Source organism: Myotis nattereri, assembly GCF_964212035.1.
Source record: "Myotis nattereri genome assembly, chromosome: 17".
Lineage (NCBI taxonomy): Eukaryota > Metazoa > Chordata > Mammalia > Chiroptera > Vespertilionidae > Myotis > Myotis nattereri.
Genome location: NC_138092.1, coordinates 1,636,831 through 1,658,193, shown reverse-complemented (window position 1 = coordinate 1,658,193; position 21,363 = coordinate 1,636,831). Strand labels below are relative to the sequence as shown.

At 49.4% G+C, this 21,363-nt stretch overlaps 1 protein-coding gene across 6 annotated transcripts in view; it reads right to left on the bottom strand.

Moving 5' to 3' along the window:
- PTK2 (protein tyrosine kinase 2) overlaps positions 1–21,363 on the bottom strand; it is a gene marked incomplete at its 5' end in the record, with an annotated part of 91,781 nt that overhangs the window by 34,344 nt on the left and 36,074 nt on the right. For 2 of the 6 annotated variants that reach the window (XR_013997089.1, XM_081111448.1), the window contains 11 exons: positions 1,641–1,845; positions 4,646–4,735; positions 7,752–7,852; positions 8,558–8,673; positions 11,754–11,854; positions 12,783–12,867; positions 13,885–13,982; positions 15,025–15,045; positions 16,723–16,779; positions 20,157–20,174; positions 21,100–21,180. Coding sequence is in view for 3 of the 6 variants with exons in the window: in XM_081111448.1 (XP_080967574.1) it covers positions 1,641–1,845; positions 4,646–4,735; positions 7,752–7,852; positions 8,558–8,673; positions 11,754–11,854; positions 12,783–12,867; positions 13,885–13,982; positions 15,025–15,045; positions 16,723–16,779; positions 20,157–20,174; positions 21,100–21,180 (973 nt within the window). The remainder of the gene's footprint in view (positions 1–1,640; positions 1,846–4,645; positions 4,736–7,751; positions 7,853–8,557; positions 8,674–11,753; positions 11,855–12,782; positions 12,868–13,884; positions 13,983–15,024; positions 15,046–16,722; positions 16,780–20,156; positions 20,175–21,099; positions 21,181–21,363) is intronic. The other 4 variants (XM_081111449.1, XR_013997088.1, XM_081111450.1 and 1 more) reach the window with 4 other exon arrangements.

The following is a 21,363-nucleotide window of genomic DNA, read 5'->3' as shown; positions in this document are numbered from 1 at the left end:
CACTGGTCGCAGGAAATGAGGAAGCTCGACTCCGGCCTGGAGCAGGCGCCTAGGGGTGCTGAAGGCCTCCACGTAGAGAGTGGCTGTGCGCCCTGGGGCGGGCGGTGCAGGGCAGAGACTGCCAACTCCTGTCTCCTCCACGGGACCTTACCCTGGGGGCAGGCCTGCGCTCCACAGCCCAGCTCAGAGAGGCAGGCACTCAGCAAACAGCTGCTGCCTGGATGCCCTTCCCTTTCTCCCCAGGGGCCTGAATTCCCCTTTCAGGAAACTTGTCCAGCAGGCTGAGTGCCTGAGAGGAGGTGAGGCTATAGACCAGTGGTTCTCAACCTTCCTTATGCCACGACCCTTTAATGCAGCTCCTCATGTTGTGGCGACCCCCAATTTCATTGTGACAAATTGAACATAATTAAAGCATAGTGACTCATCACAAAAACAATACGTAATTATATATGTTCTCAGATAGTCTTAGGCGACCCCTGTGAACGGGTCGTTGGACCTCCAAAGGGGTCGCGACCCACAGGTTGAGAACCGCTGCTATAGACAGTTTAGGGAGGGTTCAAGCACTGGTGAAGGTTGGGCTGGATGAGCTCAGGCCTTCTGGACCCTGACATTGACTACTTTTTATGAAAAAAGACTAAATGACAGCAAATTTAAAAAAATCTCACATAACCTCAAGGAAGCACCCCAAATATGAAACGGTGACACAGCTCACAATAAACCATGGCACTGGTTGGTTATAAAATTAAGCTCCCCGAGCATATGTATAATATTAAAGTATCTTATTTATTAAAGTATTAAGTCTTAATCTAGACTTAATTCAATTCAATTAGGCAACTGTTTATTGAGCACATAATGGGTGCCTGGTCCTAAGCTCCAGGGCATAGAAATGAGTAAGACCCGGTGGGGCCCATCCAGAGCCTGAGCCTGGCTGGAGACACAAACAAGCCAATGAGAAACGCCCAGGCCTGGGGCAGGGCCACCTCTGTGCAGAGGGCTAAGGGCTCAGCACACAAGAAGTCCCTGAGTGTGCCTCTCGGGGACTGGGAGCTACTGAAGGTTTGGGTCTAGCAGTGCCTGGCACAAAGCCGGAGCCTCTAAATGGACTTTTTAATGTGATGACAGGAGTTCTGGAAAGGTGCCAAAGGAGTGGCTGCCTCTTGGGGGCAGGGCAGATGGGGTTGGGGGGGGAAGCTCCCTCAGGGAGGGGACATCTGGGCTGGTTCTAAAGACGGCACAGATTCATTGGGGGCCGAGGGCAGGGAAGGCACCTGAGAGAGTGGCCTGAGAAGAGGCAGGGAGCGGTGCTGCAGGGCGCAGGCAGGGGCAGCGCTGGAGCTGAGGTGTGAGAGGAGACGGACAGGCAAGCGAGGACCACATTACCGAGGAGCTCGCATGCCATGGGAAGTCAGTGAGAAGTTAGGGGAGAGAGATTTCATCATAACTTGAAGTTCATTAAGATTTGAAGATGTAATCTACTTAAGACTCTTGCATGGTATAAATAAATGCAAAATAAGTTTCAAAATTATGTTTGCCCAAGAAACAGGGTCAGCCTTTGACGCACTGATAAAGCGACCGTGACTGCTATCACTCAGGGAGCAGCGGAGCCTGCCCAGCCCGGCCCTCTCTCCCCCCACTCCTACCTGAGCTGAGCCTTGAGCTCAGTGAACCGGGGCCGCCTGCTGGGGTCATAGGCCCAGCATTTCGTCATAAGGCTGTAGAGGGTGGGAGGGCAATTGGGAGGCATTGGCAATCTCTCCCCATTCTCAATGCGCCCGATCACATCATTGTTCTTCACTCCTTGAAAGGGCTTCACACCATGCATCAGTATCTCCCACATACATACACCTGTGAATGGGTGAGAACAGAACAGGGGACTTAGCAGGATCGCTTCAGAGGCAGCACGAGACCACCAGCTGTGTGATGTGGCAATCGCTCAATAAAGCACATTCAATGAGCTCTTGTAGGAACAGCAACACTACTTTAATATAATGTGAATAACGAAACATTAAATTACCAAAGAAAAAACCGTAATTTTTCTATGAGGTTTTTTTTTCTCTAAAACTCCTATTAGAAAACGGCCTGGCAGTACAGGGCCACTTCCTGGCTTGGTGGACAGTTCAAAAGTAAGCTCTAAGGCAGTGGAATGGGTTTCAGCTCCTCGCCTGCCAGTCCGACCTGCTATGAGCACAGCGGCTGACCCGCGGCCTAGCAACGGAAGCCCGACACTGACATTCTGCAGTTGGAACACTTGGAGCCGTTTAGAGCTGTGGTCTGTCCTGGACTCGGTGCACATGGCACTGTGCACCCACAAGTCAGTCACTGCGCCTAGAACTTCTCATCCACAGACTCCACGATCAACCTCAGAAAGTCTCCTCACAACCTACCCTTGAGAATCTCACACTTTCTCAGGACCGTCTGAAAAACTGGGCATTCACCTTCAAATTAAACAAATGAACCAAACCTCAAACTGAAAATGAGGGCCACCCCCGGGAAGGACCAGGGAACCGAGCCCGGCGAGGAGGGAGGGCGGCTTTCTCCTGGGAGAGTCTGATCAGCACCCGGCACTTTGGCCCCTGGAGAGCTTGCCACCCTGAAGGTGCACAAACGTGCCTTTGCTCATGTGAGTTCTCCGACTTAATGCCCCTTTACCTCCTCTTCACTAACCCTCCTCTGGAGGCACATCTGCCAGTTCTTCTGTAAAGCTCTTCCCGATTCCCCTCTACTCCTCCGAAGTGCACGCTGCGCACCTGCTGCCCTCAGGAGGGGAGCTGGGCTTTCCATCCGTCCCTCAGAGGAGGCCCGGCATGTTCTCAGAGCACGTGAGTTAGACCCTGGAATCAGCCAAAGCCCAACAATTCCCAAGGAAAGACAGCGCTTCCATGCTGCTTTCTCATCAGAACTGGGACAGCACTATCGGCAACACTGAAAACATGACACACCGCTGACACCCTTCCTTCAATGCGCACGTCATCCTCAACCCTCACACCTTCCATCTCTTTAAACACAGCGCTTCCTCAAGTCTAAGACGCCACGGGCTGCAGGGTGCACCGTTCTTTTATATGACTAAGAATGGGGGAATGCTGCCAGCTAAACGATGATACAAGCCTTTGTCATCTCTTAGAATTGTCTTCGTCTCACCAAAAAGCTCTTTCAACTCATCCAGACCAGAAAGGAAACATGCACAGAACAGACCAGGTCCCCCTGAGCGCAGGCAAGGCAGCCACAGGAAAACAGGCCCTGCAACCCAGTGCAGAACACGCCACTGGTGTGCACAAAGCCCAGTTCCAGGAACGTTAAAATGTGAAAGAAACAGGCATTTAGAATCTCTGAAGGACAGAATTTCCTTGCAAACATAAGTAACCTGCTCCCTAGTTGCCCAGCTAATGAGCGAGGTCCTGGGACCAAGCCCTTTTCTTTTCCTTCCCTTTCCCTTCCCTTTCCTTTTTTCTTAAATATTTTCTTCTCTTTATTTCAGAGGGGAAGGGACAAGGAGAGATGGAAATACCAATGATGAGAGAGAATCATGGATCAAATGCCTCCTGCACACCCTCTACTGGGGATAGAGCCCACAAGCAGCCATGAGCCCTGATGGGGAATTGAACCATGACCTTCTGGTTCATAGGTCAACGCTCAACCACTGAGCCACACCGGCTGGGCCCCAGAGCCTTTCTTGACCCTGTCGGACTGCTTCCTACTTGGCTGAAGAGGCCCTCCCTGAGCCTGGGGTCAGTGAGAGTACTAGACGGTTACTAAATCGACAGCAGGGAAATAGGAGAAAATAAGGACACACACTTGATAGAGATGAAGTTGTTTTTATTTATAGGAAAAGGTACATAAACATACCAGCAGAGAAGACACATATTAGACTATGTGCAAGCTCCACGTGAGTGTTAGGACAGGGAAAGTGCAGAAGACGCGGAGACAGGGAGTCCTTGCATCTGGACACTACCCCTGCCACAGGAAGCTTTACGGAAGGGGCATTTCAGCTGACCTTGAGGTTATACAGAACTTGCACTGGGGGAGAGAGTACGGGATAAGGTGTTCCAGGTGGGAGGAGTCACAGCAGAAGGGGGTGGGGAGGGGATGTCACCTGGACTGGAAGGCAAGGAACTGAAAACCGGATGTGCAGTGTGGACTCGGAGAGCCCCTTACACGAGCTGGGAGGTGCTCAATGACCCACAGCAGGAGGTGGGTCAGGCGGGAAGGCACAGAGCAGACATGGAAGGGGCAGGACCACAGAGACAAGGGTCAAACCTCAAGCCCTGAGACAAGGGAGGAAGGAGGAGAGTCCAGCAGAGAGGAGGAAGCACGGACTCAGGTCCCCGGGTCTGAGGGACAATCACAGAGCCAGAGGGACAGTTAACTCAAGTCCATCACAGAAAGGAATGAACGAGAAGACAGAGAGAGAGGAGAGAGAGAAGGGAGCAGAGGCGACCGCCCTGTGGGGGAGAAGCAAGAGAAGAGTGACGGAAGGGACCAGAGCGGTCGTCGCAGAAGCCACACCTGGCAGCTGGCGCGTGCAGCTCCACGGCTGTCTGCCCAGTGAGTCCAAGAGGACACCACCCACATGCTCGGACCAGGCGCAGTGCATTTAGGAGAGCGGGGGAACATCATCAGAACAACACAAAGCTTGTCAAATACTCACCAAACATCCACACATCGCTAGCTGAGGTAAAGCGTCGAAAATTGATCGACTCTGGAGCCATCCATTTAATAGGCAATTTTCCTTTGGAAGCTAGAAGATTAATTTTGGACAGTGAGTTTCTGTTACCTACTGAAGACGCTAACAGCTACAGCTTATGAGATTTTTAGTATCAAGATAAAAAGCTTTCAACACTGGGCCCTGAACCTCGTTTCTCTGGGAGAATTACTTTCCTTCCCTTGACGTCCTGAGGTCCCTGGCAGGGTGACAGGTTCCACTGGGCAGGGGCGAGGAGCACTGGTATCCTCCCGGGGGGAGGCGGGAGCAGAAAGGGAGAGGGAGCCCGTGCAGAAGGCTTAGCTTGAGCTCAGTTAAGCAGCTTCACGATTCCCCAAGCAACTCCTCATCCACAGGACGCAGGCCGCGCGGTAGGAGCTCATGCGAAGGACAGACAGCCCCTCCCATTCATGAAGCCACCTGGAATTCTGAAGCAGGTGCCCAGGGAAAGAGTACGTATGCATGCTTATCTCCGTCAGCTATAACCTTCAACCCTAAACCTGTCCGGGTAGGTTCTCTTTTCTTTAGAACACGAGGCTCAGGCGCCTTGGGTGACGAGTCCGAGCCTGGCTTTCCTTCTGCGGCGGAGGGAGCACGCCTCTGGTGAGTTGGCATCAGGAGACAACTATATTCCTTCCAATTACACTTTCCCGCTTAACTTCCAGAACCTTCTTGACAACTGAGCTCAAACCCTGTTTGCTTCCTTCCAGACAAACTGCTCTACAGCTGTGCACTGACCCGAAGGACCCCAACCCTCAGGGTGGTTTCCCCAAACCCAGTGGACTCTACGCGCTGACCTTTCTGAGAGGCTATGTGCACAAAGCTGCCCACTGCCCACTCAACGCTAAACGATGGCCGGCTCGCGTACCCTGCTGTTAGGGGTTAGCTCTTTACTGGGATTCCAGCACTTGGATTAGTTAGGATTTGAGCTGGACATGAACTAAACTTTCAAACACGGGAAAGCTGACTTGGTTGTTTTACAGTTATCTGACCAAATAACCAAAACGAATACACAACCAAAGACTTTTCTTTTCACACAACAAAGGCTCACTGCTGAAGTTGTTTCAGGCTGTAGTACACAGAAGGCACATGGGAGAGAGCAGCCAGGAGCTACAAGCAGAGTCCATCAACTGAGAAACTGGCCTTTGTAAGCAGTAGTAATAATTAGAATACACACGAATAGCATAATAGGAATTTATAATTCAAATCTTAGCTGAAGCACTAGAATACAAACATTTATTAATAAAAACATTTGGTCAATAATAATTTGAAGAACCTAAGTCAATCTGTCCAAGATTGGCAAATTAAAGAAAAATCACGTGAGCTGGATCTCAGTTCAAACTCATGGGCCGAAGTCCTGGAGGTGTGTCAGACGCCTTTCTGCGAGCCCTGGGACCACCCCGTGCTACGGGGGTCTGACTGTGTCCACCGAAGTAAGGACACTGGGCTGATTCCAATCCTTGGCTACAAGAAATAAGCTGCACTAACCCTTCAAATACAGGCTTGGAGTGAACGTAAGCTTTCATTTCTCCTGGAGAAATGCCCAGGATGTCATTGCGGGTCACATGGTAGTTGCATGCTTAGGCTGCAAAGGAGCCGAAAACTCTTGCCCTCGTTGGTGTGGCTCAGGTGGTTGGAGAGTCAGCCCTACATGAAAGGCTGCGGGTTCGATTCCAGTCAGGGCACATGCAGGAGGCAACCAATCAATGTTTCTCTCTTCTTCTTTCTCTCTCTCTCTCTCTCTCTCCTCTCTCTCTCTCTCTCCCTCTCTCTCTCAAATCAATTAAAAAACATATCCTTGGGTGAGGATTAAAAAAAAAAAAAATAGCCCAGCCAGTGTTGCTCAGTGGTTGAGCGTCAAACCATGAACCAGGAGATCACAGTTTAATTCCTGGTTAGAGCACATGCCTGGACTGCAGGCTCGATCCCCAGTGGGGGGGCGTGCAGGAGGCAGCCGATCGATGATTCTCATTATTGATGTTTTCTGTCTCTCTCTCCCTTCCTCTCTCTGAAACGAATGAAAACATGTTTTAACATAAATAAATAATTTTTACAAAGACTGCAAACTCTTTTCCAGAGCGGCTGCACTGTTCACTTTCTCACAAGTGATTTCAGGAATTTGGTTTGTGTGTGTTCTCGCCAGCACTTGATGGCATCACCACTTTTACTTCAGCTGTTCTGATAGGTGTGCAACAGGATCTCACTGTGGTCGTCATCTCTACGTCCCTCTTTAATCATTTACTATTTGCTACCTGCCTATCCTCTGCAGTAAGATCTTCCTTCATATCTTCTGCTCATTTTCTTTCTTCTGCCCATTTTGTTTCTTTTTTTACTGCTGAGTTTTGAGAGTTCTTTCTATATTCTAGACATTAGTTCTCTGTTGGATAGATATGTGGTTGGCAAATATTCTCTTCCGCTCTGTGGCTTGTCTTTTCATTCTTTTAACAGGTCTTTTGCAGAACAAAGATCTTTAATTCTGATGAGGTCCAATCTATTTTTTCCTTCTATGGATGTTTCGGTATTGAGTCCAAGGACTCTTTGCCTAGCCCTAGATACCATTTACTCCGATGTTTTTCCTAGAAGCTGTACATTCTGTCCTTGTCTGTGACCTGCTGTGAGTGACATGGAGGCGGTCAGGCGGAGGCCCACGCGTGCCCATGGACGCCAGTGCTCCAGCCCTGCACCTGTCGGAAGGCTGTCCTTCCCGTGAACTCACACCTGTCAACAATCAGCTGAGCCTATTTCCTACAAACATACCTTTTAAAGCAGTGGTTCTCAGCCTTGGCTGCACATTAGAATCCCCTGGGAATCTTTTTAAAATCCTGATTTCTGAGCCTCATCCTCCGGAAATTCTGTTTCTTTGTTATGGGGTGGGGCCACAGCATTAGTAACAAAGAAACAGAATTTCTGGAGGATGAGGCCCAGAAATCAGGATTTTAAAAAGATTCCCAGGGGATTCTAATGTGCAGCTGAGGCTGAGAACCACTGCTTTAAAGGAGCAACACCCATTAAAGGTCCTGAACCTATTGCTTATTTATTGCTCCCATCTTACCTTTGTAGTAAGTACTGTCTTCCATGTATCGGGATAATCCAAAGTCTCCTAATTTCACGCAATCATTTGAGGACACCAGAACATTCCGAGCAGCAATGTCCCTGATAAGGAAGAATTTGGGCCAACAAATTTAAACACAAGGAAAATAAACCACAAAGTCATCTATATTATATACAGACACATAGGTACTTTGAAAGAGAGCTTATATACAATGCAAACAGGAGATTTACCACACACTGAAAAAAAGGACACTTTATTATTTTATTTCAAATGTTTCCTCTGGCAGATATTTACTCATTAATATGATGATCAGTATTTGGAATGATGATGACAAAGCACATTCTCCAATAAGGAAGCCGCTCATTACTTTTCAAACAATCGTTTTGGCAGCGGCATTACTGACAGTGACCCACAGCCATGGCCGGACCCTGATGGCCTCAGAGGCAGGATGAAATACAAGTCATCTCATTACTTGTCAGTGTCTTTGCTGATGTGCTCACTTTAATGCCAGATCACCAAACACTAACACAATACCAAGCCCTCACTTGCATTCAGACTAGACCCAGGTTATAATCAGAAACCCCAGAGGACACCATGGATGCTCATGACACTCCGTGTCCTGGAAGGTTCCGGCCAATGTGTGTCAGGACGGAGCGTTCGCTGCTCTAGCGCCGTGGCCAGGCTCTCCACAGTGTTTGTGGAAGGAAAAATGAACTGATCTAAACGGACAGCTCACTCGGCCAGGGCAGACACAGCACCGCACCGGGTCAAGTAGCACAAAGCCACGCCCTTCCCCCCGATCTTACCTGTGCACAAATCTCTTGCTCTCCAGGTACGCGAGAGCTGTGCTAAGCTGGTAGGCGTACAGGATCAAGGATGCCAGATCCAAACTGTACTTCCGGACTTGCAGAAATGAGCGCAGCTTTGGGACAGTGACCAAGACAAAGTGGAAGGATTAGTGATGGAGAACAGAAATCCACAGCCAAAGAGCTACATCCAACCACAACGCTGCCCATCTCTAAACGCACTCAGTGAGAATGGCTTCAATTCTCCCTACTAGCAAAGCATGACGAACCAAACATCCTAGCCCAAAAATTACGGTTAATAATTCTTTATTTGAAATCCTACGTCAAGTTAGAATCTTCATGACTATAGACAAACTTGTGAAAAAAATCAGAAAGATGTTTCCAGGAAATGAATAAAAGCACAAAATATCTATCCTATATAATAAAAAGCTAATATGCAAATCAACCAAATGACAGAACGGTCCCTATGACATGCACTGACCACCAGGGGGCAGATAATCAAAGCAGGAGCTGCCCCCTGGTGGTCAGTGAGCTCCCACAGTGGGAGCGCCGCTCAGCCAGAAGCCCTGAGCCAGCTTACAGCTGGTGAGCACAGGGGCGGTGGCTGAAGCCTCTCCCTCCTCCATGGCAGTCAGACATCCCCCAATGGCTCCCGGACTGTGACAGGGCACAGGCTGGGCTGAGGGACCCCCTGAGTGCACTGGGCCTCTAGTATATATATAAAAGGCTAAGCAACCATCCGACCATCCAACCGGTAGTTATGACTCGCAATGACCACCAGGGAGCACTCAATGCAGGAGCTGCAAAGCTGCGGTGACTTGGCAGTGGCAGTTCTTGGGTGATGCACCCCAAAACCAGAGAGAAGGGAGCCCAATTCTGGGGTGCGTCACCAGAGAACCGCCCTCTTGAAATCCGGGACCCTTCAGGGGATGTCGGAGAGCCAGTTTCAGCCTGATCTCCGCAGGCCAGGCCGAGGGACCCCACCTGCTGGAGGGACCCTGCTCACTCCGCAGACACCCTTCCACAGATGCCCTTTGAGCCACATTACCGCTGACCAGGGAGGGCCCGCGGGAGGTTGGCTCCAGGGTATGTATGGCCCGTCTCACCCAGTCCCGCCTCTCCAGCCACCTTTTAATTTCCTTTCAATGTGTACAAATCCTTGCACTGGGGCACTAGTTGCTAAATAATACTAGAAAACAGAAAGATCTAGTCACCTCTCAAAAAAATCCAATACACAAGCATGGTCAGCTCACACCACTCCATCCCGGGCAGATCTGAGGATAGGTGATGAGGGAGGGAGGGTGGGAGGAATAGTGTCCCCCCCTCTTCCCACCTCCATGGAGTTTTGGGTGCAGAAAGGTAAATTGGTCGTGTTTTGGGTATTTATCCCAGTGGTGCCTACCACTGTCATGGTTAATTCAGCTAAATGCTAACAGCAAAGAAAGGCAGAGGAGCTGAATACTCTAATTCTATAAAATCAACATATAAAGGAGAAACATTTTTTAATCCCAAAGAATTAGAAAATTCTTCAAAAGCAAAGCAGAAAAATACTGTACGAAAATATGGAAATAGCCCTAGCCAGTTTGGCTCAGTGGATAGAGTGTTGGCCTGAAGACTGAAGGGTCCTGGGTTCAATTCTGGTCAAGGGCACATGCCCGAGTTGTGGGCTCAATCCCCAGTGAGGGACATACAGGAGGCAGCCAATCAATGATTTCTCTCATCATGGATGTTTCTCTCTCTCTCTCTCTCTCTCTCTCTCTCTCTCTCTCCCTTCCTCTCTGAAATCAATAAAAAGATATTTAACAAAACAAAAAAACACAGAAATATGGAAAGGTAGAGCAGAGGAGGGGAGACACTGTAGGGCCTTAAAATGCTCCAGCCAGCAAACTTTGTTAGCCTATGTGGGGAGAAGAGCATGGGGACCTCAGGCAGGGCCCTCTCAAAGGCGGGTGTGGGGGTTTGCTGCAAAGCGGAGGAAGGACCAAACTGCACTTCGGTTCCTGGTAGCTGGTAACCCAATACTCATCAGAAGCAAAACTTATTTGGGACCTTTTAAAAAACGAGGAATGTGTGTAATGTTTTCGAAGGTTGCATTAACTTTCAGGAGCAGAAAACTGCATCTGAAAAATTAACCTGTGTTGATCCCCAACCAGGCCAGGCTACCGAAGCGGCGTGCAGAAGATAGCAGGGCTCAGGGCCCATGATGCTGTGCCCCGCCCCTAACCCCCCCCCTCCCCCAGGAGCCAGCGGGCCTGGGGTGGGGCACAAGAATTTGCATTGGGAGCAAGTTTCCAGGTGATGGTATACAGCGATTAGTTCCGTGTTCTGGAGAAAGTCAAATAAGGAGAGCTCTTCACACTGTTACTCATATTTAAAAACTGTGACTAATGTCAGTGGGTCTAATGTGAATTCTAAAAAGCTTAAGGAATCCTTCAGATTTACCAAAACCCAGGACTGCTTCTCTCACCCTCCCAGCACCGGAGAGGAAAAGAGATCCACTTTTGTCAGGACTGTTGCTTCCAGTCCTAACATTTTTGGCTGGGGCAGATGCGCTGCTGGGCCTGAGTTAGGGGACGACTGGGGAATGTAAGGATGAGGACATTGTACTATATCCTCTGAGTCAAAACCACAGGGGACACAACATATACTTCCCTTTCTTAACAAAGGACATCACACAGCCAGTGTGGACTGCATGAGTACGGAGGCGAGCTGACCTGCACCAGCAGCCCGCCCACACAGGCCAGATCATGGCACACGGGGCAGCCCGCCACACAGGCCAGATCATGGCACATGGGGCAGCCCGCCCACACAGGCCAGATCATGGCACACGGGGCAGCCCGCCACACAGGCCAGATCATGGCACATGGGGCAGCCCGCCCACACAGGCCAGATCATGGCACACGGGGCAGCCCGCCACACAGGCCAGATCATGGCACATGGGGCAGCCCGCCCACACAGGCCAGATCATGGCACACGGGGCAGCCCGCCACACAGGCCAGATCATGGCACATGGGGCAGCCCGCCCACACAGGCCAGATCATGGCACACGGGGCAGCCCGCCACACAGGCCAGATCATGGCACATGGGGCAGCCCGCCCACACAGGCCAGATCATGGCACACGGGGCAGCCCGCCACACAGGCCAGATCATGGCACACGGGGCAGCCCGCCCACAGGCTGGGTCTGGCACACGGTACCTCTCCGAGAGTGCACAGCTCCATGATGATCCAGACAGGGTTCTCCGTGATGACGCCAATCAGCTTCACGATATGAGGGTGGTCAAACTGGCGCATGGTTACTGGGGAGAACAGTGTCCACAGTTACTTTCTCGCCAGGCTGTGGGGCGGTGATGGCTGGCTCAGGCTGTGCAGTCACAGACTAGCGGAGGCAGCAGTCCCCACCAGCCCATGTACTGAAGTCAGACACACAACAGGGCTCAGGCTATGCTTAGGCAACTGACCAAGTCCCGTAGGGCTTCCAGATTTATTCATTTACTGCCTGTCACGTGGTCACCAGTCCCAGAGATGGAGAGCGGAAAGCAGCGGTTGGTCAGGGTTCAGGGAAAGAACGCTGAGGTTCATTTCTACAACCAGTGACCGCCACGCGCCTTCTGTGAGCAAAATAGACACAGTCCCTGTCCCCCTGGAGCTCAAAGTCTAGCGGTGGGAGCGACAACAGCACCTTGCAAGCAAGGCCTATTGAGCGATGAGGACTCGGGAAGGAAAGACCACGCCTGTGGCTGGATGAGAGGGACATGTGGGAGGAGGAAGGGCTTCCTGCTCAAGGGCAGGAGGGCGGGAGCCTGACGGGCTCCGTTTGTGCGCACCCAGCAGAGAAGACCCCCAGGCAGCTCCGTCAGGGGAAGCGTGATCCAGAGCAGCGGGGCCAGGGACTGCCTGTCCGGCTCTCTCCAATCTCCAGGGTTTGCAGCACGTGGGCTGGGACCACTTCTCTATCTGCCCAATTCCAGGGCGAAGATTTCAATGGTACGAGGTACCGAAGCACAAAGGGACAGTAAATCAATCTGTGTTCATACCCAAACATCATGGCTTACCCAGGAAAATCTGCAGATACGGCCTCTACAAATACAGATATCAATTTGCAAGGCAAGATTAATAAAAGGAGTTGCCTCATAAAAGTCAAAACATTATTTTTCTTCTTCAGAGACAGTCTGGATTTCACAGATAAAGACAAATGGAGTTCCAAAGAAATTTCTAGAAACTTACAGGCTTCTTGAAGGAATTTCTCTCTCACGCTGTCGGAAGTACAGTTTTTACATGTTTTAATTGCAACTGCCAAAGCTGGATTCTCCTGTTGGGAAATCACAGCGTCACACACGTGCCAGTGAGGCCCTCTGCCTGCAGCAGGGCAGGCTCAGGTGGACCCTGGGCCTGACAGACCAGGTGTGAATTCAGGAGAATGGAAAGCTGTGCACAGAAACTGTACATGAATGCCCACAGCAGAATTATTTGTAACAGCCCAGGTTGTAATGACCCAAATAACCACCAGATGAGAAGATAAACAAAAAGTGGTGTATCCACACAACAGCATGCTATTTGCTGATAAAAAGGAGTGAAATTCTACATGACACGACATGGGCAAACCCTGAAACCATCGTGCTGAGAGAAACAACCACAAAAGCCACACATCGTATGATTCCACTGGTATGAAATGTCCCGAATAGGCCAATTTACAGAAAGAGAAAGTAGATGTGTGGCTGCCAAGTGCTGGGGAGAGAGGCAACAGGAAGTAACTGCTAACAGGGGTTTCTTTTGGGAATAAAAATAATATCCTAAAATGTCCTGTGGTGATGGTTGCACAACTCTGTGAACATGCTAAAAACACTGACTTATACATATAAAAGAGTCAATGTGATAGTTTGTGAATTATATCCCAATAAAGCTATTATTAAATAATTTTTAAAATTCACATCTCAGTGGAGGGCTATATGGAACAAATTAACGTTCTTTTCTTGAAAATGCAGGTAGGTGGGAATATTGGCGAGCTGCTGTTCACTTTGGTCATCTATTTGTTAATTCCAGCCAATGGAACAATCTTCTATGGAATCTAGAACCGATGACAGAGGCTGAAAGAATAAAGGATAAAAGACGGGCCAGCACTCTGGGAGCTCTTTTGCCATTTTGTCATTTTTGAGTCTATTAAGGAAGTTGACATACATGATGAGCTTTAAAAAGCCAACTGCAAAAAAATAAAATAAAATTTTAAAAAGCCAAATGTAAATACCTTGAAGAACTCAGGGCTTACGAAGGCAAACAAAAGGCCATTTAAAATTAAACCGTCAAAAGGAGTCCAGGCTTCAGGACTTACTGGGCTCACGTAAATGCCTTGGTGGACATCTCCGAACTGGCCTTCTCCAATACATCGTCCCAGCTCTATTCTTTCTCTTTGAATCTCATAATCTCTGGCTGCAAGACAGGATCCACACATGAAAAACACAAGTACAAACACACCAAATGTGGAAATGACACGCTACACAGTTCCTGTCATTAACACCCCTGAGTAAAAATGTCCACAGTGGCACATCTTTCTATGAAAATGCTTTAAACCCAGTGGAATTCTCTTAAACAGCATTTTTAAAGGAATTCGTGTAACTGCAGGCACTGATTAAACTACCAAAACACCGAGTTCTCTTACAGGTAGATTTTTTTCACATTTTTAATGTCTGATTTAGTTTATATCTATTTGATAGTTTTCTAAATAATTTCTCTAAATATTAAGTTATATGCTATTAATAAGTGTTATTAGTTCAGGTATTAATATATGAAGGCTAAAAAAGTTATTTAAAGCAATTATCTTACAAATAACTTAAATTTGTAAGTTATGGAGGCAACAAAAAAGTTGTGTCGTGAATAACTGTATGTTTTAAAAGTTTAAGAGTGTTCCACTTTATCATAACCCTATCTCAATATTATTCATGGAGCTAAAAGAGTTTAAAGAGGTAGCTTCTAAAAATTAATTTCAAAATTAGATGACTTGGAATCAGGTTGAACACATCACATAAATTATGAGTATTTTATATTTTTGAGAGCATATGCCTCAAATTAATGTATTAGATTGATTTACACAAAACCAATTATTTAGAGGTACGCGGGAAGAAATGCCCACTAGGGACCTAGGAGATCAGTTCCAATCAATTCACTACTGCGGATGCGCTGTGATTTCTCCAGTCAGGAGAGCCCTCCCGCAGCCTCACTGCACACACCCCGTGAGTGTGATCACGCATGGAATGACACAACTTTCCTGGGTTATCAGTTATAAATCATGCATAAATTCAACCCAAAATTTAGATGGTGATTTTCCTCTTTAAAATCCCTTTAGCTAGTAGTACTATTGAATTAACAGCATGAGTAAATCAATGAAAAATAGCTTAAAAATAAAAGAACATCCCATATCATTCAATAGGTTGCAATCGCAAGCAAATGCAGTTATTTGAAAGGATCCTGTTACCTTCATCTATTCCATAGCTTTCTGTATTGCAATTAAGAGAGAGAAAAATTGAAGACCTTGCTTAGAAATAACTAATAGCAATTAGGTTAACAACAATAAACTGGGAGAGTACATGTCAATAATATTCACTTTGTTAAATATTTTAACCACAAATATGAGAAAAAAAAGACTAGACACAAGGAAAAACCACCCCCCGCCCAGTTACCTCACTATGGTAGAAACAACACTCTGAAGTCCTAAGTCATGAACGCCTTTATGGTAACTCATTTTTGTGGGGTCTGGGTGAAAGTAGCCACTTGGGCATTTACTACTCAACTCTGAATAAGAAATATACAAATAAAAATTTGGATTTTCTGCAGGAATGTGCAAATAACAAAATGACTAAACAAAAATTAACATTTTCCCAAATTGCTACCGCAAGTCAAAACGTTCACAGAATCTGTGTGGCTCTCGCCTGCCTGCTCCACATCTCTCTCTCGTAACACAGGGGCTGACAGGGGCCCAGGGCCCACCGGGACTTCGCATGCCTCAGCAGGCCGGCGGTTTCTCTGTATTTGGTAACACTCCTCAATGTACATAGTAACTGTAAATGTGAGCGTCTTTTAAAATATTTACACAACAGGGTAAAGCACCCAAACCTGTTACACATATGCACAGCTCAGATGTCAACTCGGATTATCTAGGCCAGGGGTCCTCAAACTTTTTAAACAGGGGCCAGTTCACTGTCCCTCAGACCGTTGGAGGGCCGGGCTATAGTTTAAAAAAAACCTATGAACAAATTCCTATGCACACTGCACATATCTTATTTTGAAGTAAAAAAACAAAATGGGAACAAATACAATATTTGTATTTGCATGTGGCCTGCGGGCCGTAGTTTGAGGACCCCTGATCTAGGCCTTTGAGGCTGTAAGGTGGGACCATAATGGGCCTCTTTAAGAGGGAGGGTTATGATTTTAAAATGGGAATGACAGTTCAAGGGCATCTCCAATTCAAGATCTGGGACTAGAAACTCCAAGTAGACGCAGGGCTTCCAGATTCAGAGAGGCGGGATGCTGCCATTCCCAGGCTGTGGGAGGTCAGCTTCCCACCCCTCCCCTCAGCTGCAGCACTGAATCAGAGCAGCTTTCTAGCTGGTTAGCCAAGGGCAATAAAGAACAACAATTTGCCCTGGCTGGTCTGGCTCGGTGGATAGAGCGTCGGCCTGCAGACTGCAGGGTTCCAGGTTCAATTCCGGTTAAGGGCACATGCCTGGTTGCGGGCTCGATCCCCAGTAGGGGACGTGCAGGAGGCAGCTGATCAATGATTCTCTCTCATCACTGATGTCTCTCTCTCTCTCCCTCTCCCATCCTCTCTGAAACCAATAAAAATATTCTTTTTAAAAGGAAAAAGAACAATTCCAAGGGGAAATGCAAGTCACTGAACAGACACATTTAAAAATTAAATACAGATTTTCTAACTTTAAATAAGACTGTAGAAGGAAATGCTCTAATCAAGAGGATCATACTATCCCAGAGCCAGGGAGCAAGGTGACGACAAGCCTGTAACTAAACTGACTGGACACGTGAGTGTCGGGCACATCAGAGTGGAACCCTGACGGCTGAGGAGAGCTATGCACACAAGGAGCATGAAAACAGCTGGACAAGGACGGTCAGTGCCGACAGTGGCCGGTGCGTGTGCGCCGAGCGGCCAGTCGCTTACTTGAGGGCATGGTGTAGGTGTCCTCTTCGTCTATGATCTCAGCATAGTCGTCGGTTTCTGCGGGGAAGGACAGGGCGGCGAGAGGTTACACAGCTGGCCTCGGGCCTGTGGTACCACGTGAGAAGGCGGAATGGCCTGCCTAGACCCTCCTGTGCGGACACATTCTTCAAACAGTTACTCCACTGCTACATGAGTCGCTTAGGGAAGTGACAGTGACATCATGGCCCACTATGCGATAAGGCAGACTTGCTTCTCAGAGGGCAGGCAGAGCTGACACAGAGCGCCCTCGTGGGAACAGGAAGACACGAGACAACCACCATCGGCGCTGACGCCGCGCTCCCGCAGCCCCGGCAGCTCTTGTACAGCCACGCCCGGCCTCCCGTGTCTCCAAGGGAGCGGAGCGCACACATGCACCCCACGGCACGCCTTCGGAAATAAAAATGGCAGCCGACCCCTGCGGGGATTAACGGGCTGACTTCCTTCATCTGCTCAGGGCGAAGGCAGCCCAGCAATGTATCTCCTGTCACTTCTCACTCGGACCCGTGAAGAGCACACATGACCCACTGAGAATAAAATGAGGTCAAACCGCATGTTAGTGAGTTCTTTTCTGAGATAAGGACCAGGAGCGCCAGCGCGCCCCTCACTCCTCTCCACGGCGCAACTGAAAAACCCACCACGTGTCCTGGGGGAACCACCTGACAAAGGCCGCCGCACACTGGGTGACAAGCAACTCCGTGCACGGGAGGGAAGCGGGGCCAGGAGAGGGGCAGTCAGCCCTTTGGGGACCATCATCTGACTGGGGCTCAGTTTGCAACTGTGACCTGGCGGCCGCTGGAAACCCCAGGGAAACGAGAAACTAAGAGCTCTTTCTGCTCTGATGCCATTCATATTCACTCCGATGTTAAAATTATAGAAACCAAAGGAAACGGAGGCCGTTTACACTCCAGGGTTCTAGCTGTCCCACACACGGCTACACAATGATGGAGAGCAAACCTCAGAGCTCCCAGGACAGTTCCTTTCTTCACCTGTAACCATCATTAGAAGTTACTAAGTAAAGAAAAAGTCAACGGGCAGAATGTAAAGTAGATAAGCCAATTCTCTTTAACACACTTATCAAATCAATTCTATATGCAGGCAGATAATGTATGTGATTCTTTACATGTCTCCCCTAACCCTAATACTACGTACAGGATTGAAGAAAAAAATTAATCTACCCCAAACCTTTCAAGCTTTTATTTCTGTATTCCTCCCTCTTGTCTGTTCTTAGTGAATACTTACGGACAATAAATTGTCATGATTTAGGCCAATGGCTTTGCTTTTTTTGTGTAAGATAGCTTAACAAAAGACACTCTGAAATGAAATGTGGGGACAGAAGGGAGCCACTCGGGCTCTTGTAAGAAACAGGAGTTAACCATTTTGAAATAAACAATTTTTAAAAATGGAGACTTCTAAAACCTCAACCTTGAAAGGCCTGGTATCACAGTATGTGATAAAATAAAAGTGATACGAAGACATAGAGCAGTACAGAAACCAACAGCTCAGAGACCTGCAGAGAAAGTACCAAGTGCTCCCTCTGAAGCAGAGGGGAGACAGGGAGGCACTCCTGACCATATGGACACGCACCGAAGAGCCCGAGGCCCTGGCGTCTGGGAGGGACGGCAGTGGCCATGATACCCTCACAGTTGTCAGTGGGGGCTGCAGGCAGCCTCAGGCTCCCGACTTCCCAGCGCTGAGAGGCTGCAGACAAGGTGGGCCTGTCACCAGGCCCCCTCTGCTCGCTGGCAGGAAACGGTGGCCCTTTCCCCTCGTGCTGGCTTGAACAGCTGCAATTCTAACAACCTGCTCCCGACACCCCTCCCTCGGCCCTCAGGGAGTGAATGAGTCATCTGTCCCACAGAGTAACATCTGCTCAGTGACTAGGTTACTCGACTAGGTTACTCGGCCACTCAGGGGGACTGACCGATTTCACAGCTTCCACCCACCTGCTCTGACACGCCCTGCTCTTTCCTGTCCACTAGCCACGTGACCCAGCCAGGGTCAGGAACTTCCTGTAAGAGGCCCACACGCTGCTCACACCGCCTCCGCTGATCACGCTCATCTATGTGGCTCGCACTCCAGGGGTAGAGCCACAGCCACTATGTGAATGAGCCACATGACTGTGTTCCAATAAAACCGACTCGTGGACACTGGCAGTTGAAGTTCATATAGTTTCAATGCGACAAATACTTTTGTTTCCCCTCCACCCATTAGAACATGTAGTGATCACTCTTAGCTCCAGGGGCAATATAACAACAGCAGGCGGCCGTGTTGGGCCCATGGACCTTGGTTTGTGGACCCCTGACCTGGACCAAGTGATTAAGGGACAGGCCCAGTTTGTCCGTCTGTAAAATGGGGGTAACAGCACTTGCCCTGTACAGTTCACAGCATCAGAAATTCAAATGCGGGAGCGCGAGGACGGTCACGACTCCAAGGGAGGGCACAGGCCAGCCTCTGCTCAGGATCGCCACGGCAGCTGAGGACAGCACGGGCAGAGGGCGCACCGGAGGCTGCAGCCTGAGACCTGGCCACTCGATTCCTGGTGGCCTTGGGTCATCAGTGGCCACACCTGCACAACAGAGAATCGCCACGCACAGAAACTATCCCTGAGTGGAAGCCGCTAACCTGCCACTCCCAGGAGTGTCTAGAAGTGCGCTTGGCTCCCCGGCTGCAGGGCCCCAGGACGCACTGTTCCAGCCCCGCTGACTTGAGATCTTCCCCTCAAGCACTCTTCTGTCAGGCACAGTGATCAGTCCCATCCCCGAAGGACGAGGTGAGATAGGCGGGACAGCAGCCGTGCGTCTCCCCGCGAGGAGAAGTGCACCCTCGCTCAGTGTCCGTGGGTGAACGCTCCCTCTCCGCGTGGTGGGCACAGGTAGACAAAGCAGACCCTGCGGGCAGGGAGCCTTCAGTTGCCTGGGTGCTCTCCTCAGCTGCTTGGGAAACAGCGGTCACCACCACAGCTGACACCTCCCCCATGATTTCAGTGGGTGTGACTCTGAATAATCGCTCCCCCTTCCTCTCGGCTCCCTCTCCCCACACAGTGCAGAGCACAGCTCAGATCCTGCACTTAGGAGGCAGTGTGCTCTCGAGGGGGACGCGTCCTGTTGAACGATATGTCTGGACCACTTTTCTACAACTTTGGTTTGAATTTAAAAAACCTGGAAAATTCACCATGAATATATACAAGTCAAATGTACCAGGGAGACGTCGTGAAGAAATGGCGTTATTGTTCCTGTCGAAGCCCTAAGCAATTCCCACGAGATGTGCGCTCACACCAGCATTCCGCACACGTGCCGTCACACAGACCACCGCCTGCCTTTCACTCAGTTCTGAGCTACATGACATCAGCAAACAGCCATCTCACATTAGTAACATGAATGTAAAATAAACATTACCGTCCCCACTAACTTCATCTGCAGATCCAGGTGGCATGCAAAGAAAGGGGGAGGGAGGGGGAAGGGAGGAGAGGAGAGAGAGGGAAAACACTATTAAAATGACAAGTAAATCAAAGCGTAAGGAAAACAAAAAAACTACCCCCCCAAGGTCTACTTCGAAAGACGGTGGCAGCGTGTTTACTTAAGACATTGCGGTCAACACATTACAGTTACACTGCGGTGCGGTAGAGTTCAAGGTGGTCTCTACCACACCGAACAAAATCAATTGGATTGCCTCTCACAATTAAGTGTTAAAATGGCTTCAAACCCCCCCCCCAAAGGAAATCTGGACCCTCTCAGGTAAAGATGGAAGCAAGTGTCATTGGTGTGTGTGCTCAAGGGTAAGCTGGGGCAGCCCTGGCGGCTCTTCCGGTGAGCCCGGCGCAAGGCCGCGAGGGGCCGGCTCACAGGGCCAGTTTCCATCTGGATCTGCCCAGTGCTTGGAGGATCTCCTGCTCCCTCCCTACAAGTCTGCTCTCCGAGACCCTTTCCACGTGGCCTGGCAGGCTCTGCTCCACAGCATCCCTCCACAGCTGCCTAAAGCCCGGACAGCATCTCGACGCATGGCCACTCCCTGCATCAGCCGCATGCCCCGTCAGGAAACGCCGGTGCAAACACAGCAGCCGCGGGCCTGCGCTCCAACACCCACACCCACACGTGGAGCCGGAAGCTCCTCTCGCCCTGCCATGCATGCACACATCAGCCAGCAGGCAAACAGAGTCTTCTATCGACAGAGCAGCCCGAAGACCTTCCCGCAAACACGCGCCCCATGTCGCTGCTGGGCCGGGCAGCACATACGCAGACACCCTGGACGATGTGCTCTGCTCGACCATCTACAGCATCTGGGCAGATGCCAGCCTGGGTGCGGAGCTAACAACGGCCTGTGCAAATAGGAGAGCAGTACCCGTACGAGGCTCGTGGGAACAGAAGAGCAAAGGGAGAAAGCGCCTAGATTTCTTAGCCTGATGCTGGCAGGGACTCACTCCTTATAGAGGCAGAGAAAGAGAGAAACAGAAACATTATTTCAATACAAAAGAAACATTTTTAAAACATAGCTGTAAAATAAACACAAAATTGCATTACTTTGACTATTGACACATCATTTCTTACTATGATTAACTTGGGTTTGGAAAAGAATTACTACTTTAACATGCACTTTCCTATTTTA